We start from the raw sequence: 17,287 nt of genomic DNA on the forward strand, positions 1-17,287 counted from the left end.
AGATTCCACAATTATCTCCGTATCTCTATAGTGATGAAACCGCCCCAAGACAGGACAAGGACATTGGTCCAGACCAGACCTCTGTGCCATGACCCGGTGATTCCTCTTAATCTTCAAGCTTCTCATTTCCAGCCTCCAAGTTAAGGAATTTTGGCAACCAGTCCTCAATAAGTTCCACAGGTCGCTCACGTTCCTTATCCTCCAGCAGACCAACAATCTGAAAACTTTTACTCCTGTCCCTATTTTCGAGGTCATCGACCTGGTCAAGCAAATTATGGACCTGCGCTTCCAGGGCCTGGATCCTATCCTTGGAGTAATCGGTATCATCTTCCATCACTGTGACCCTGTGTTCTACCTCTTCCGTCCTTCTCTCCAGGTCTCCCAGCTGCTGTTCATGTTTCTGCAGCAAGATAGAGATCAGGGCCAGCTTCTCCTCTACCTGCTTGCCCAACATCTCGCGAGACTTCACAAGCTCCTTTACCAGGACCTGGAAGGAAATAAGAGTTTGAGGATCCTGCAGGCTGGGCCATGGGCTCAACCTTGTACATACCTCCTCCCTTCGGCATCCCTGAATGGTGAAAACAGGAGGTAAATTGTTTTCTGACAGTTTCCTGGGACTCCACAACCTTTCCAGAGTCCCAGGATATCATGGTGGTCCGAGTAGGATGAGTTAAAACTTTGTCCCACTTGCGCTGCAATGCAGAGCTCTGCAACGCAATCTTCCTAGATTGCCGCCATCTTGGATCCCCCTGTCTTCGTATGTTAATGGGCTATTCATGAAATTGTTATGATACGTTTCAAGGCACATATGTGGGAAGGGGCTTTTTGCACAAATTGTCACATGAGATTTTGGAGATTTAAAAAAAAATGTTTTTCAGCATAGTAATAGCAGCCAAATGAATAAAGTAGCTGCAGCCAACAGCACAGCGCTGCAGAGCTCTCAGGACTTGAGTAAATACTGAATTAATCTAAGGAGGGCAAGGTATTGTGATGGTACAGTGTTTTAAGAGAGATTTGTTCTGTGCAGTTTCTCTTGCAAAGAGGAGTTGCCACAATGATGATTAAATGTCTGCTTTAGAAATGTTTTTTAATTAGGTAAATATTGGAGTCAGACTCACACAAACTCAGAGTTTTAGTTTTTCTTTCAGTTGAGGTTTGAAGTTAGCTGTTGGAGCTGATAGATACAGCTCTCTGTCTGCTGTTAGATTGTTTCTTTCTCCTGGACTGGAAGGGAGATAGCTCGTCCGGGATCAATTTGTTCTGGACCAAACCAAGCCCCCTCAAAATATATTAAGAAGACTGCCGAGACCAAAACTTTTTATTTTAAGGTGACTGTAAGTTGCTGTGTTCCAGATGTGATTCAATTGGACCACCACTAGACTTTAAGCAAAACACACTCTAATCTTACAACATAGTTAAAATAAATAAGAATAGGCATAATTTTAACTCTATTGAAGCATTTAATAAAATATTATTTAACTACTAATCAACAACTGTTCCAATGATAGCAGCATCTCATAAACACACTTCAACAAAGGCAAATTCAGCCAAACAGATTTTCCACACATGCCCTCTCCCTTCCAGTCCAGGACTAATTTCAGACGATACCCAAGCACTTAGAGCAAAATCAAAGCCTGAGGGCCAAAACAGTTGTCAGATAAACGCTTCAGAAAGAAAGCTTTACTTCACATTTGTGACAGTTTAATTTTGATATTTTGTGCTAAAACATATTCTTTGACAAGAGGAGCAGGAGGAAAGTTTTACTTGTATAGTTACTATTTGATGTATTTCACCCTGTCTATGACTCTATTTCCTGCAATAATACAGTATTGCGAATACATCGACAGTACTGCATATATAGCTTTAATCTTCTTATTTAAAAGGAGAATTATACCTGCTCTGAAGATATATCAGATATGGTTCATGAGGGGGATGAAGGGATTGTCTTTTGCGGGAAGTTACAGCAGCTTGGACCGACACTCAGTGTGGCTTAAAAGAATGAGAAGTGATTATTTTTAAAACATCTGAGATTCTGGAGGAGCTGGACAGGATGGATTGAACTGAAAAGTTGCCTCTTGTGAGGAAAACTAGAACTGGACAATTTCAGAATAAAGGGTTATCCCTTTCATACACAGATGAGGAGGAATTTCATCTCTCAGAAGATCGCTAAGCTTTGAAATTCTCTACCCCAGACAGCAGTGGAGGCTGATTAATGACATAGTCATTCAATTCAATTTCACTTTATTGTCCATTCAGAAATTAATTAAGTACACTGCTTGTTCATTACAAAATTACACTAAAATTAATAATAAATTGAAAGCAAATGACTCTTTTTAATACATATTCGATTAGAATTATTTCGATGTATTAAAATAATCAGCAAGTTCCATTCTGTGTGCATATCTTGTCCATACAAATTCCTGTCAAAAGTTCTTATCGTAAAGTATACAAGAGGTCCTGGAGCTGATTTACCCTCAATCACATACAGGCAGGTTGCTCATCATGCTAGACAGTAGGATAAGAGAGGTGATAGCAGAATAAGGCTGTTTCAGAGTCAAACAGCATAGAAATAGACCTTTTGGTCCAACCAGTCTATGCCGACCATAATCCCAAACTAAACTAGTCCCACCTGCCTGCGTTTGGCCCTTATCCCTGCAAACATTTGTTATTCATGTATTTATCTAAATGTCTTTTAAATGTTGTAACAGTACCTGCATCCACCATTTCCTCTGGAAGTTCATTCCACACACGAACCACTCTGAGTAAAGATGTTGTCCCTCATGTCTTTTTCAAATCTTTCTAATCTTGCCTTAAAAATATGCCCCCTAATTTTGAAATCCTCCGCCCCAGGGAAAAAACTCTGCCATTCACCTTATCCATACCCTTCATGATTTTATAAATCTCTCCAGGGTCACCTCTGAACCTCATATGGTTCAGTGGAAAAAAAAACTCAGCCTATCCAGCCTCTCACCATGACTCAAACCCTCCACTACTGACAACATCCTGGTAAATATTTTCTGAACCTTCTCCAGCTGGATGTTCTAGGGGCTCTGTTACAACTAGGCCATCTCATCCATAGCACTCAAGAGATTCAGGCATTCTTTAGCCCGGTCAGTTCTGCTCTAGCCCCTTCCATTGTGTGAGATCTCATCCCACAAGAGAGACACAGAAAGAACACTGATGGTTACATTGCAGTGTTTGGAAAAATGGATCTCAACGCTGGAGGAACAAGATGCGAATGTGGGAGCTTGCAGCATCAATAGGTTTTAAGGGGCTGACAAAGGTCTGGGCTATGCCTTGGAGAGTTGCTGGGTACATTGAGTGAGATATCATGTGAGGATGAATTCACAGGCAGTGATTATTTAGTTACCCTGCTGAGATATTGGTGATCCTCCTGTTCAGGCCTTTTGTGCCACTCTTTTATTACTTTACCATTGGTAGCACTGCCTGTAGCTGCCTGGGTCTTACACTCTGGAATTCCTTCCCTAAAGCTCTCCATCCCACCCCTCCTTTATGACCCAACCCTTTAGACAGAATTTTGGGCAGCTGTTCTAATATCGCCTTCTGTGAATCAGTGTCAACACTGTGCCACATTTTACTGCATTTAAAGATACTGTACAGATGCAAATTATTGTTGCTTGCCTGACCAGGCCTTCAACACTGCATCCATTTCTGGTCAACCAAACACAAGTGTCACTGGTGAATGACAATGCAGGGAAGAGACCCAAGGATGATTGGCATAAACCAGGTTTAAGTTGAAAGGAAATGGACTTGGGTGTTATAATTCATCAAGGCAGAGTCTGAGAAATGCTTGGGCAAAACCACAAGGAGATTCCCTGAAAATGAACAGTGAAGCTCCACAGGGATCTACTGCAGGTTTCCCAGTTGCATGGGTGAGGCTGCCATCAGCTCCAAGCTTGTGCTGGAATCTGCAGGAATTAGAGATCAACCTCTTAAATATGGCTGCAAGCAAATCCCAGGAGAAACAGCAATGGGGTTTGAGAATCTCTCTTCTTTTCCATTGCCTTTCAATTGAAAGGGTAATTGATGGCAGTGGAGTATTTTGACAGAATGGGACAGGTTTAGAGACTGAGAGAATTCATGTGCTGGAACCTGTCCACTCAGAAATGGAAAGCCCAAATCTAGAGGCTTATCCTTGCAGTGTTCTTTGGAGAAAGTGAGGACTGCAGATTCTGGAGATCAGAGCTGAAAAATGTGTTGCTGGAAAAGCGCAGCAGGTCAGGCAGCATCAAAGGAACAGGAGAATTGACGTTTCGGGCATAAGCCCTTCTTCAGGAATGAGGAGGGTGTGCCAAGCAGGCTAAGATAAAAGGTAGGGAGGAGGGACTTGGAGGAGGGTTGTGGTTGGAGGGTTCCTAAGCGGAAGATGAGGCGCTCTTCCTCCAGGCGTCGTGTTGCCATGGTCTGGTGATGGAGGAGGCCAAGGACCTGCATGTCCTTGGCAGAATGGGAGTGGGAGTTAAAGTGTTCAGCTACAGGGCAGTTGGATTGGTTGGTGCGGGTGTCCCAGAGGTCTAACAATGTTGAGGTGGTGTTGGTGGTTTGGTTGCGGGGGGCGGGCACAGCAATCAGTTTACAAACTGATTGTAAACCACATACAAATGACCTCTTCTGTTTCAGTGATTTCTTACTATTTTAGTCATCCTACTTGGACATGCTGTGGCACACTTCTGGAGCAGATGGGCCTTAAACCCAGATCTTCTGGACCAGAGGTAGGGACACTACCACTGCTCCACAGAGCCTTTGGATTTGTAATCCACTACAGTTCTCCAGTCTACCAACTGAGCTAACAAAAGACAACCAATGATTCTTTGTCCAGTATTCTTCATATAAATATAATTCCCAAGTTGGAGTTTTATGACATGCTTTCAGGGGTACTATACAGAATACCTGCTACCTTCTATAACTCAGTTAAATTTACATTTACACGCTGTGAACAAACTTTGTAATCTTGTATTATCTTGCTACTGTTCCTTCTCTTATAACCCACTGCATATTGCCTTTCCTATCTGCTTCACATTGTAAAACTAAGATCAGGAATGCAGACACACCTCAAAACCAGCTGTTTAAAAATTGGAGTTGCCAAAATCTGGACATCTTTAGAATATGGCATACATATGTTTAAAAGCATTTTGCTCAATTAAAATGAACCTAATGGGACAATTTGGCTAGGTGCTGAACTCCATATTTGTTTCACTGTTTGTGCACCAGTCTATTTGGAAAGCTCCAAACAATCCTTAACCCCAGAGGAGAAAGTGAGGTCTGCAGATGCTGGAGATCAGAGCTGAAAATGTGTTGCTGGAAAAGCGCAGCAAGTCAGGCAGCATCCAGGGAACAGGAGAATCCCTGTTCCCTGGATGCTGCCTGACCTGCTGCGCTTTTCCAGCAACACATTTTCAATCTTTAACCCCACCTAACCATGCTTCACTGGTGCCACTCACTGAACAAAACACTCAACCCCAAATCTAGCAAGGTCCTCAATTTAGACGCTCCTGGTTTTGAGAAGTGTGCACCTAAAAGACCGCATACCGCAGGGGCACGTTTATCTCACTGGATAGGATCACAAGTTTGGAAGCTGAGCCAAGGTTATACTGGGTTAGAGGTGGTTTTGGTCAAAATGTTCCTCAAAATGTGATGAGTTTTGCAGTGGAATGGAGTACACCAGGCCTTTTACAGACTGAATGGTCATTAATGGTTTAACCGCCAAATGTTCCTGCTGAGATATAGACAGTTCCCTTGTTTTCAGCATGAATTTGGTGGTCAAACAAGTCACTTTTGTGATATCAGTTAAGAAGCAAAGGTTTTTTTAGCTTTAATTCTCCCTCAACAGAGTTCAACTAAAAGCAAAATCCACTGCAAACAGGCTTTCTTATGTCATAAATAACAAAATATTTATGAGGAGGAAGAGAAACAATGGGAGTACACAATAAAAGACAAACCTATCCCTTTCACAACCGCAGGAAGCCCCGAAATACTTTACAGCTAATGACAGATTTCTGAAGATGAGTTATTGTTGAAATATTGGAAAAGTGACAGCCAAAGTGTGCACAGCAAGCTCCCACAAACTGCAACTCGATAATGACTTGTTAATTTCTTTTGTAAAGTATTTCGGGGCTTCCTGCGGTTGATGCTGGCTGACTTTAAAGCAAAGTAATTACAAGGAATAAATAACTTTCAAAAGGTACAAGACTGTCTTTACAAAACAAAGCTAAAAGGATTGCACCAACAAAATCTCCAGTGTCTCATTACGCACCGTTTTCTGTTTACAACAGACAGCAGATGGTGCACCTTACATTATTGCTGCTGCTTAGGAGCTGAAGTGTTGTACACAAGTAATTCATTGCTTACAGTTACTTTAAATAGTTTGAGAATGTGCTAAATATTGTACAAGACCAATTTATTCATTTGAGTCACTCTCAACACCAAGAAACCAAATTGGTTGGTATGTCACATTGTGCTGCCTTTTGATGTTTCAATGTGGAACTTTACAATATAGGAGACCATTTGGCCCACTGAATCTACACTGGTTCTTTAAAGGTGCTATTCAACTTGTCCCTTAACTCTGCTTTCTCCCATTGGCTCTGCAAACCTTCAACTTTCAAGAAAATATCCAATTTCTTTCTGCAGATTATAACTGAACATATTTTCACCATCATTTTAGACTGTGCCTTGCAATTTATGACAACTCAGAGTCAATTGAGCATAGGAATTGGAATGTCATGTTGAGGCTATACAAGACATTGGTGAGACCACTTTTAGAATGCTGTGTAAACTTCTGGTTGCCCTGCTATAGGATGGATGTTATTAAAATTTTACAAAGATGTTGCAGGGACTGGAAGATTTGTATTATAAGGAGAGGCTGAATAGGCTGAGACCTTTTTCAATAAAATAATTACAGAAGGAATAAATAACTTTAAGAAATCTATAAGACTGTCTTTACAAAACACAATGCTAAAAGAATTGGAGCAACAAAATCTCCAGTGTTTCATTGTGCACTGTTTTGTGCACAAAAAAAAACTGAGGGTGCATCTTACATTAATGCTGCTTGTTGCTTAAGAGGTGAAGTGTTGTACACAAGGAATTCATTGCTTCCATTTACTTTAAGTAGTTAGAGATGTACTAAGATGTTGGTGAGATGTTAGATGAGAATGTGTTAGTAGAAAAAGTTGCATCCTATCCATCAAGCTGCTCGCAATTTTGAAAACTTTTCTTAAATCTTCCATTAACCTATCTGCTCCAAGAACTATTTCGAGTTACCGAAAATCTCTCATCCCCAGTACCATTCTGGTAAATCTCCTCTGCAGACTCTCAACAAACCTCCTTTTACGGGATGCCTGCAATTGGTCACATTACTCTAGCTGAGCCCCAAACTCAGAAGGTTTAGAAGACCTTTACTGAAATGTACCCACTGGGAGAATAGTAAACTGCCTATCTCAATCACTGCTTAGGCTCACATTTGAATTGCAACTTCAGCAAGGTAGTGGAATGTATTACTGACCAGGAAAACTGACTATGCAAGGATCAGTGGCTTAAGGAGAATTTGTGAAATATATTTTTAAACTTAACCAGTGATTGTCCAAAGAATAAGGGAGTGGGAGGGTTTAATTTCTGTTAAGAATGAAATGAATGATCCTGCAGAAGTGTAAATTGAAATTTGACATCTTGATCTTTAACCAACTGTGTCATCTAACTGCCTCTGGGAAAAGGATTTTCAACTTGAGTCATGCTGAGAACTAAAAGAGATACATAGGACATTACTTGGAAAGCAATTAAAAATTCTGCTATCTCCTTTTTAGTATACAGCTGCAGTATGCTGAGAACAACACAAGGAAGAACATACTGGACGTTTTGCAGTTTTACTTTTAAACAATGCAATCCTCGGCAACTTTGCAACCACAGTTCACAAGATTTGGAGGGCAAGTGTTAAATAATCAAAAATCTATCACTTATCATGTGGGAACTGGGTAGTTAGAAGGGTCTTAGAAGCTTGAGAATACTTACTTGCACTGGGTGTAATGGGCTTCACTGTTTATGGAGTAGAAAATTGTCCGGTATTTAAATTCTCCGCTATTGTTCAAGGTAGCTATCTACAATTGGTTTAACACCAGGCTACAAACTTAAAATAACATAATTACAAATTATGTCTGAATTCTGAAGGGAAAAAGGAGAAACAGATTGAGAATAAAATTGTTTTAATAATCATGAACCTAAGCAGTACAGTGGCACTCTACATTAAAATGTTAATACGAGTTCACAATAATTTCGCTGAAAGAGAATATGAAAACTTTCTATTGGTCCAGAAGTTTCTCTTCCTCACAGAATGACAGAGTATAGAAGGAGGCCAATTCATCCACCAATCAATCTATTTAAACTCTTGGAAAGATCGAGCCAATTAGTCTCCCCTCTGCTCTTTCCCCTCAACCCTGTATTGTTGTCACTACCTAGGATTTATTCAATTCCAATTGAAAGTTAGTAGTAAATCTGCTTCCACCGCTTTTTTAGGCAGTGCATGCCAGCTCTTACCTCATTCCATCTTATTATTCATTCTTTTGCCACGTTACCCATAATCGACATTCTTTCATTACTGATGTTATTTATAGTGATACTGATGCTCTAAGGAGAATAAGCCCAGTTTCCTTATTGCTGCCATGTAACTGAAGTCTTGTATCTGTTAATATTCCAATAAGTCTCCTTGGTACCCACTGGAGGCCTGATGTACTTCCAAAAACGCTCAGAACTTTTTCTCATTTTATTTATTCATTTATTGGTGATGGGGGCTTCACTGGCTGGACCAATATTTATTGTCCATCACAAATTACTGAAGGTGGTGATGGCCACAATAATTCAGCTGGGGCCTAACCAAGAAAGGCTCAGCATGACTTTCTTGCTTTTGCACTTAATGCATCTATCTATAAAGCTGAGGATCCTGAATGTCTTTTTAACAGTCTGTGCAACCTATCTTGGAGAAAGTGAGAACTGCAGATGCTGGAGATCAGAGTCGAGAGTGTGGTGCTCCTGACTTGCTGTGCTTTTCCAGCACCACACACTCTACTTTGCCACCTTTATGCTTCTGTACATATGCACTCAAATTGTCTCTCAATTCCTGCACCTCCTTTAGAATTGTACCATTTATTTTACATTGCTTATCGGCAGCATTCTTATCAAAATAGACTGTCTTGAATTTCACCTCCTCGACATCTCTCCATTTCACCTGCCTGTATTGCTCTGATGACTGTTACCATTCTCTGTGCTGTCCATTACATTTCAGAGCTTTGGGTCACTTGCAAAGTTTGAAACTATATTCTCTGTACCCAAGTATTGTTACGTATATAAAAGAGAAGCGATCTAGTTATGAACACAACTGTAAGTATCAAATTGATGTGGGATTGGGAATAGGTCTGGGGCAGAAGGAACCAATACTAATTCTGAACATTGATTGAGATTATAACAGTGTAAAGTGCAGAGTGGCAAGGATTCCCAAAATGTGTACAAAATAACTTGCTGGATCATGAGGTGGAGCAAGTGGGTGATTTTCAGCAGTAAAACATTTAAAAAAGAGAGATCACAATATTATTAGATTTCAAACAATGCAACAATCAGAAGTGATAACACCAACTAGGGGCTGTGGAATTTCATTGAGTTATTAAAAAAAAAATCAGGTCCAGCTGAACTGGAATTGAAGCCTGGCAGGAGAAACAGGAAATCAGTAATAGATCGTCATCAAAGAGGAAATAGCTCCAGTACAGGCGAGACACAATCCCATGAGGGGAAAATGAATTGCATTCAAAGTGAGAGCTCCCTGGGTGAACAAACAGACAAAAATTAAAGTGAAACAAGAAAAGGGAAGCTTCTCACACGAAATGTCAGGCTCATAATTCTGCACAGAACAAAACTGAGCACAAGTAGTACAGGTCCAAGGAAAAATCAACAAGAAGTGAGTGGCAATTGCGGATTAGATCGATGGGTAATATAAAAGTGGATACAAATGTCTTTCATAAACTGAGTACAGGAGTTAAGAGGTCATATTGCAGCTGTACAGGACATTGGTTAAGCCATTTTTTGGAACATGGTGTTCGATTCTGGTCTCCCTGCTATACAAAAGGTGTTGTGAAAGGGTTCAGAAAAGATTTGGAAGAACATTGCCAGAGTTGGAGAGTCTGAGCTATTGGGTGTGGCTGAATAGGCTGGAGCTGTTTTCCCTGGAGTGTTGGAGGCTGAGGGGTGACCTTACAGAGAGTTATAAAATCATGATGGGCATGGATAGGGTGAATAGTCAAGGTCTTTTCCCCAGGGTCAGAGAGTTCAAAGTTTGAGGGCAAAGGTTTAAGGTGAGGAGGGAAAGATTAAAAAGGCACCTAAGGGGGAACCTTTTCATGCAGCAAATGATGCATGCACAGAATGAGCTGCCAGAGGAATTGGTGGAGGCTGGAACAATTACAACATTTAAAAGGCATCTGGATGGGTATATGAATAGGAAGGGTTTGGAGGGATATGAGCCAAATGCTGGCAAATAGAACTAGATTGATTTAGGGTACCTGGTCAGCATGAATGAGTTGGACCAGCTCTCTGTTTTGTGCTGTACATCTCTATGACTCAGTGACATATAAATAGTAAAAATGTAATCAAAGGAAGTGTACTGGTGGCCAAGCTGGAGATCTTTTTGTGGAGGCATAGGGTATGGCTGAACAGCTAAATGAATACTAACTTTAAGAGAGAAAAAGATGCTGTTGCCCAAGACATTAGTAATTGAGGAGGAGGGCGGCAACAGGACAGAACAAAAATAGGTTAAAAAATTACTAAAAGAGTGGACAGTTCTCAAAGAAGAAAAGTCACAAAATCTGAATGGAAGACATTTTAGTTACAAAAGGAGGGAAGGATGGAAATTGCAGAGTCTGGCCACAATTTTCCATTCTTTGAATATCGGTGTGGTCTCAGAGGATTGGAAGATTGCAAACACTACACACTTGAACAAAAGAGGGAGAGGGAAAAACCTGGCAGGACAATCATATCAGTGTTGAGGAAACTTTGAGCCAGTTTAATCTACAACAAAACTGGCTTTTGAAACTCTGTCTCTAGGATCTCCTTCTCTACCTATTACTGGCTTTAATGTGGACCAAGACTTCTAGCTGCTCCCCAGTCCCTCTGCAAAATGTTCTCCAACAGTTGCCCTGACACATGGCATGAAAAGGACTACCCACCTGACTAACATATCCCCCATAATCACAGCATTAAAGTCATGAAGTGGCCATTTAGCCCTTTGAGTCTCGGCTGCTTCGCTGTAGGACAGTCCAATCAGCCCTATTCCCCCATTCTATCCCTATAGTCCTGAAAGTTTATTTTCCTTAATTACCCATGAACTTTCCCTTCGATCTCGACACTTCTGTGTTCTCTCAAGTGTGCAATGCCATGGCATGCCAGGTCTGCTGTTGACCATATTCCCTCTGAGCCAACCTCAGAACTGTCACACACCTAGAGACCATCTATACTGCCCACTTCCTCCTCTCCTGGCAAACGGCCATCCACTGCCTATCATCTTGAATTCTCTGGAGCTGTGGGGCAATGACCTCTGGCAATACATGCTTCATCAAATTCTCAGCCTCCCATATAGTCTGCAATGAGACTCCAGCATTTCTCACATTCAAACGGCTGGAAGCAATTTCCACGTATATGGACATAAAGGGTCCTGGAGTTCCCACATAGCACAGAAAATCCAGTAAAAGGATTTCAGGTGCTTCTTTATTTTGGTATATGCTCACCTACAATGACAAATAGCTTTTACATACTGCTTTTAATGGAGTAAAACGTCCCAAGAGGCTGCCAAGGAGGATTATCGAACAAGTTTTCAGGCAAACCCATTAGGTAAGGTGATCGAGGGCATGATCCAAGAGGTAGATTTTAAATAGCTCCTTAAAGAGGAACAGGAGAAAAAGAGGTAGAGAGGCCTACAGCAGGAATTCCAGGACTTCCATTTCATTGATCTGAAGGAACAGCTGCAATGGGATAGAAACTAAAATTGTGAAAGTGCAATAGGCCACAATTAAAGTAAGACAGAACTCTAAAGATTGTAGGACTGGAGCAAGGCCATGAAGGGCATTAAACACAATGAAAATGCTTAAATTGAGGTTCAAGCAAATTGTGATCCAATGAAGGTCAACAAGCACAGGGACAATGGGCAAACAGGACTCCAAACAAGTTAGAATACAAATAGCAGAGTTTTGGGTGAGTTCAGGTTATGCAGCATGAGAGGTTGACCTGAATAAGATGGAATTGTTGAGTCTAGACTAACACAGGATTGACTGAGGGTTTAAAAAGCACAGGACCTTAGACAGGTCAGAGGTGAGTGACATTTTATTGGTGGTATGAATATGCTGGCTAGGAGTTTGCCACAGATGTTATAGATGATTTCAGACAATGAAGAGAAACGGAGTTGGCTGCTAGGAATGGAATTCATTATGGGGACCAAAGACAATGGTGGTGATAGTGATGAAGGGATTTGGAGCATAGTTGGGTACAGACAGCATTCATTTGGAAGATATATGTTAGGTTGCCTGTGCACATGATTTCAGTTTAGTATCCCCTGCTTCTTATCTATCACATATGCATATCAGTTATTTATTTACTTAATGCAGTTGGGTCCCTTTCATTTTGGAATCTGCATTGTTCATTTTAATCTTATCCTGTTGGATCCAATTATGAACTCTGAACACTTACTTTTACTTATTTAATGTTGCCACAAGATAGTACTTTTTTTTTGCCTGTCCTCTTTCTGCACCAAATTCCCACTCTGACCAAATTCCCATCATTCCACTTAAGGGTAGAGATGCCACTTGGATTGATCTAGTTCTCAGTGGTTGTGTTCTCCAGGCTCTGTGTTTTGGCACTTACCCCTTCAGAAACACATGCATTACAGCTGGTCAGATACCTTGCAGCCACAATACTCTGCATACTTAGACAGGGGTTCACACCTGATTGACTGTTTATTGGCAGCTAGCTTTTCTTTCTCTCCTGAACAGTAAGAAAACAAGGTTAAATTTTAGTTTAATTAAAACCACACATTTAGCAATAAATTTCTGCTCCCACCCAATTCCTGCAACAATAAGAGTTTACAATTTTGTTTTTTTTTAATACAGAGGTTAAATTACAAGACTTTATTTTCTGAAAAGTGTAATGAAAATACTTTGACAAAGGATTATGGATGATTAAATGAGTAACTATTGCCCCCGTTTGAATAACAGCACACATTTTTTTTTCATTTCTATTTGCACTATTTCTCCCCCTTTGCTAGAAGCTGTACATTTGAAACAATCTTTTGGTCTAAAGGATCCAGTCTTTTCTCAGCTGCTGGTAGAAAGGAACTTCCCTGGTTTAAGAAGTGAGGCCTGTGTGAAGGACACAAAGGTGAAGCTCTCACTTTGCTCGAGCCTGACCTTCTTTGCTAGTTTGGGGACCACAGCTCTGAGGGAGCGAAGGCCCATCCGCTGCTCCTCAAACCACACATTGTCCAACTGAGAGAAATCTTTCCTGGCCACGAGGTAAAAGGATGACTTGGGATCCCGCTGGCTCGGAGGTCGGTGGGTGTACATGTATTTATACAGCAGGCAGTATGGGCATCTCTTGAGTCCTTCAGAGTGCTCGTGGTAGATTTGCCCAAAGCAGAGCTTATTGCTGCACACTTTGTTCTCTCGTTTGACCATGTCAGTCCTGGCAAAGAAGGGCCGGTTTTCAGTGTCCTTCAGCAGCTCAATGTCCCCATACATGAGGTCCACGTGCTCCTGCAAGGTTCTCATGTTGAAGTACTGGCTGTTGAACTTTACCACCACGCTCAGCAAAGCCACTGGGTTGGCATCACCAAGGTAACCGGCCTGCCACATCTCCTCTTCATCCTGGCCTGAGAAGTAGATGATGTTGCGGGATCGTGAGCCTGACATGCCTGCCTTGTTCAGCTGCCTCAGTTTGTCCTTCAGCTTTTGGGTGGAGGATTTGAAGACGGCGTCTCCAATCGAGAAACCCACATTGGCATTCTTCAGCACGCGGTCCAGGCCACGACGGATAGCATGGAGGGAGGTGGCCAGGAAGTCAGAACCATCGGTCTTCCTCACAGTCACGTAGAAGTCCTCCAATAGCTCATTGAGCTTCGCAGGTGGAATCTTTAACAGACAGAAAATAGGGAGGGAATGTAAATGTTAAAATCACACAGCTCACTCCTTTTACACACAGTCCCCTCCTCATCTGAAAGCTGCTGTCATAGGAGTGGGGCTGTCCTCCACTCTCCAAGAACCAAGGAGTTATTCCTCAATGTCAGCCTAGAATCAATAAACTGTTTTGTCCTAAGAGTCATTACCATGAGGACTGATTCAGTTCCCACACATGCAGTATTGAGGCAACAACAATGGCTGTCCCGTTCAATAAAACAATCATTTCACATTGGCAACTTAGGTTTGAAGCCTTTCTCTCACTGCCCTCAAGATGATGGTGGTGAAAATGGGGAGCTTTCTCTAAGTAGTGGCTTCACAAAAAGATGATCTCATGGCGACTTTGAAAAATCCATGATATAATGGGAGAGAAAGTAAGCTAAAAATGTAATTTCAGATATTCTCGGGCAAGCTACAATATTGGATATAGGAGAAGAACCTTTTATTTAAACATTGATGGATAAGTAATTTTTTAGAAAATTAATCACGGGATGATGCCGTTACTGGCTAGGCCAGCATTTAATTACCATCTGGGATGGGCAATAAGAGTCAATCACATTGCTGTGGGGGCTGAAGTCACATGGAGGCCAGACCAGGTACAGTCAGCTACTTCCATCACTAATATAGATATTAGTGAACCAGAGTGGTTTTTCCTGACAGTTGATAATGGATTCATGGTAATCATTAGACTACTAATTCCAGATATTTGTTGAATTCAAATTCCACCATCTGCTGTGGCAGGATTGGAACCTGGGTCCCCAGAACATAACCCAGGTCTCTGGATTAACAGTCCAGCGGCAACACCACTAGGCCATTGGAATGCAATATGTTAAAAACAATAGTGGGAGGATGAGATAGTGTCATACATTGGTCGAATGAGATTAATTCCTTTAAGGAAAGTTTCAGCCACATTTAGGGTCACCAACCCTCCTGAAATGCTGTGAAATCTCCAGGGATTAAAAATTAATGATTAATGGCCTGGAACTGCAAGAAATTATACAAAAGATAATATTTGAAGTTTTTAAATTCTTTTTCTTAACTGAACATGAGTGACAACATCAAGCCAGTTCCCTGCCTCTCTCTGGGTGGCACGGTGGCACAGTGGTTAGCACTGCGGCCTCACAGCGCCAAAGACCCGGGTTCAGTTCCCGCCTCAGGCAGACTGTCTGTGTGGAGTCGAATGAAAACAAAACATCCAAAAATGACTGCTTTCTTTAAGGCACCAAGCGCAAAACTTCAAGGAAACATTTAATCCAACTAATCTATGTTGATGTTTTTGCTCCAAATGAGCCTCACCCCACTCTTTCTTAATCTCACAATCAGCGTCACCTCCTATTCCTATCTCCCTCATGTAAATGTAGAAAAAAGGAGTAGGCCATTGAGCCTGCTCTGCCATTCAATAGGATCGTCCAACTCAGTAGGCTATTCCCATTTTTGCCCCAAACCCTTTGGTCCCTTTAGTCTCAAGAACTATATCTAACCCCTTCATGAAAGCATTCAATGTTTTGACCTCAAACACTTTCTGTGGCAGAAAATTAGGCTCACCACCCTCTAGGTGAAAAAAAATTCTACACAGCTCATATACTCTCCCAGCTTCTCTTAAAATTATCGACACCATTTGCCTTATCCATCCTTGTAATAGCAAGTTTCACATTCTCAATTCAGGCTCTTCTGAATCATCCTCTCCCTTAGTTCAACCACGTTAATAAAAAGAAAAGGGTAAAATGAATGACCCTACTATTAAAACATTCTCCACTAAGAGCATCAAGTGTATCTTATATGGACGATTACGGGATTCACATGTAATGGGTTTAAACAAAAATTCACTAGGCTTGCAGTAATGGGTTTAAACAAAAATAGTTAAAGAAAGATTCATTGAAGCATAAGATGATCATAAATATGAAGTAGCTGACCAATCTCCTCTCTCACAAAAAAATTTACATATACATCGCATTGCCAACATATAATGCACCTTAGGACCATTTCAATAAAACAAAATTATGACACTGATCCACACAAGGTGGTTTGAGGTCAGTTGACCAAATCTTGTTTATAGAGCTGAGTTTTAACATTTGCAGGTAGAGAGGTCTGGCATTCCAGAGCTGGGGACCATGGCAACTGAAGGCTCAGCCACCAACAGGGAGTACTTTGATTGGGAATTCACGAAGGCCGGAATTAGAGAAGTGCAGATAGCCTGCACATTCCTGGACACTATGGACAATTTATTTCGGCCAAGCCAGTTAACTTGAACATCTTTGAACTGTGGAATGAAACTGGAGCATTTGGAGGAAAACCATGCAGACCTGGGGAGAACATGCAAACTCCGCACAGATAGTCACTTGAGGGTCGAATCCAACCTTTATCCCTGTGCTGTGAGGCAGCAGTGCTAACCACTGTCCCACTCAATGAGGATGAGGATTCTAAAATTAAGCCCAATTGGGAGACAACGTAAGTCGGTGACAATAACAGTGATAGGGAAACAGGACTTGGTGAGGGCTAAAATGACCTCAAATTATGGTGAGTAGAATGTGCCAGAACAGTTGAGTCTGAAGGTAACAAAGACACAGATGAGATTTTCATCAGATGGAGTGAGACGGGAAAAATCAAGTGATATTATAGAGATTGAAATAGACACTCTCCCATCTCCTCAAAGCTCCAGAGATTTTCTCCCCTTCGAGCATTTAACTAACTCCAGCCCTACCGAGTTTTCACCATCCCTCCAGACCTTCCCCTCACTGAGGACGAACGATCAGTCCTCAGCAAAGGACTCACCTTCATCCTGACCCGTCCACGCATCAATGAATTTTATACACGCCGTGACGCGAACAATTCTTCCGACGCCTCCGCCTCCGAGCTTACTTTCACAATCAGGACTCCCGCCCACCTTCCGAGGACCCCTTCGCCCACCTCCAACACACTGCATCCACCTGGACACCCCGCACTGGCCTATTACCTGCCCTCGACCTCTTCATTTCCAACTGCCGCTGGGACATTAACCGCCTCAACCTGTCGACCCCCCTCCCCCACTCCAACCTCTCACCCTCACAACATGCAGCCCTCCAATCCCTCTGCTC

At 41.7% G+C, this 17,287-nt stretch overlaps 1 protein-coding gene across 1 annotated transcript in view; it reads right to left on the minus strand.

Moving 5' to 3' along the window:
• Positions 1 to 13,042: 13,042 nt before the first annotated feature.
• The window catches only part of LOC122562733 (uncharacterized protein KIAA1958), a 110,481-nt gene continuing 106,236 nt past the window's right edge, over positions 13,043 to 17,287 (minus strand). Inside the window, exon 4 of the mRNA XM_043715867.1 lies at positions 13,043 to 14,168. Within this exon, the coding sequence (XP_043571802.1) occupies positions 13,356 to 14,168 (813 nt within the window). The 3' untranslated portion in view covers positions 13,043 to 13,355. The remainder of the gene's footprint in view (positions 14,169 to 17,287) is intronic.

Source organism: Chiloscyllium plagiosum, chromosome 2, assembly GCF_004010195.1.
Source record: "Chiloscyllium plagiosum isolate BGI_BamShark_2017 chromosome 2, ASM401019v2, whole genome shotgun sequence".
NCBI lineage: Eukaryota > Metazoa > Chordata > Chondrichthyes > Orectolobiformes > Hemiscylliidae > Chiloscyllium > Chiloscyllium plagiosum.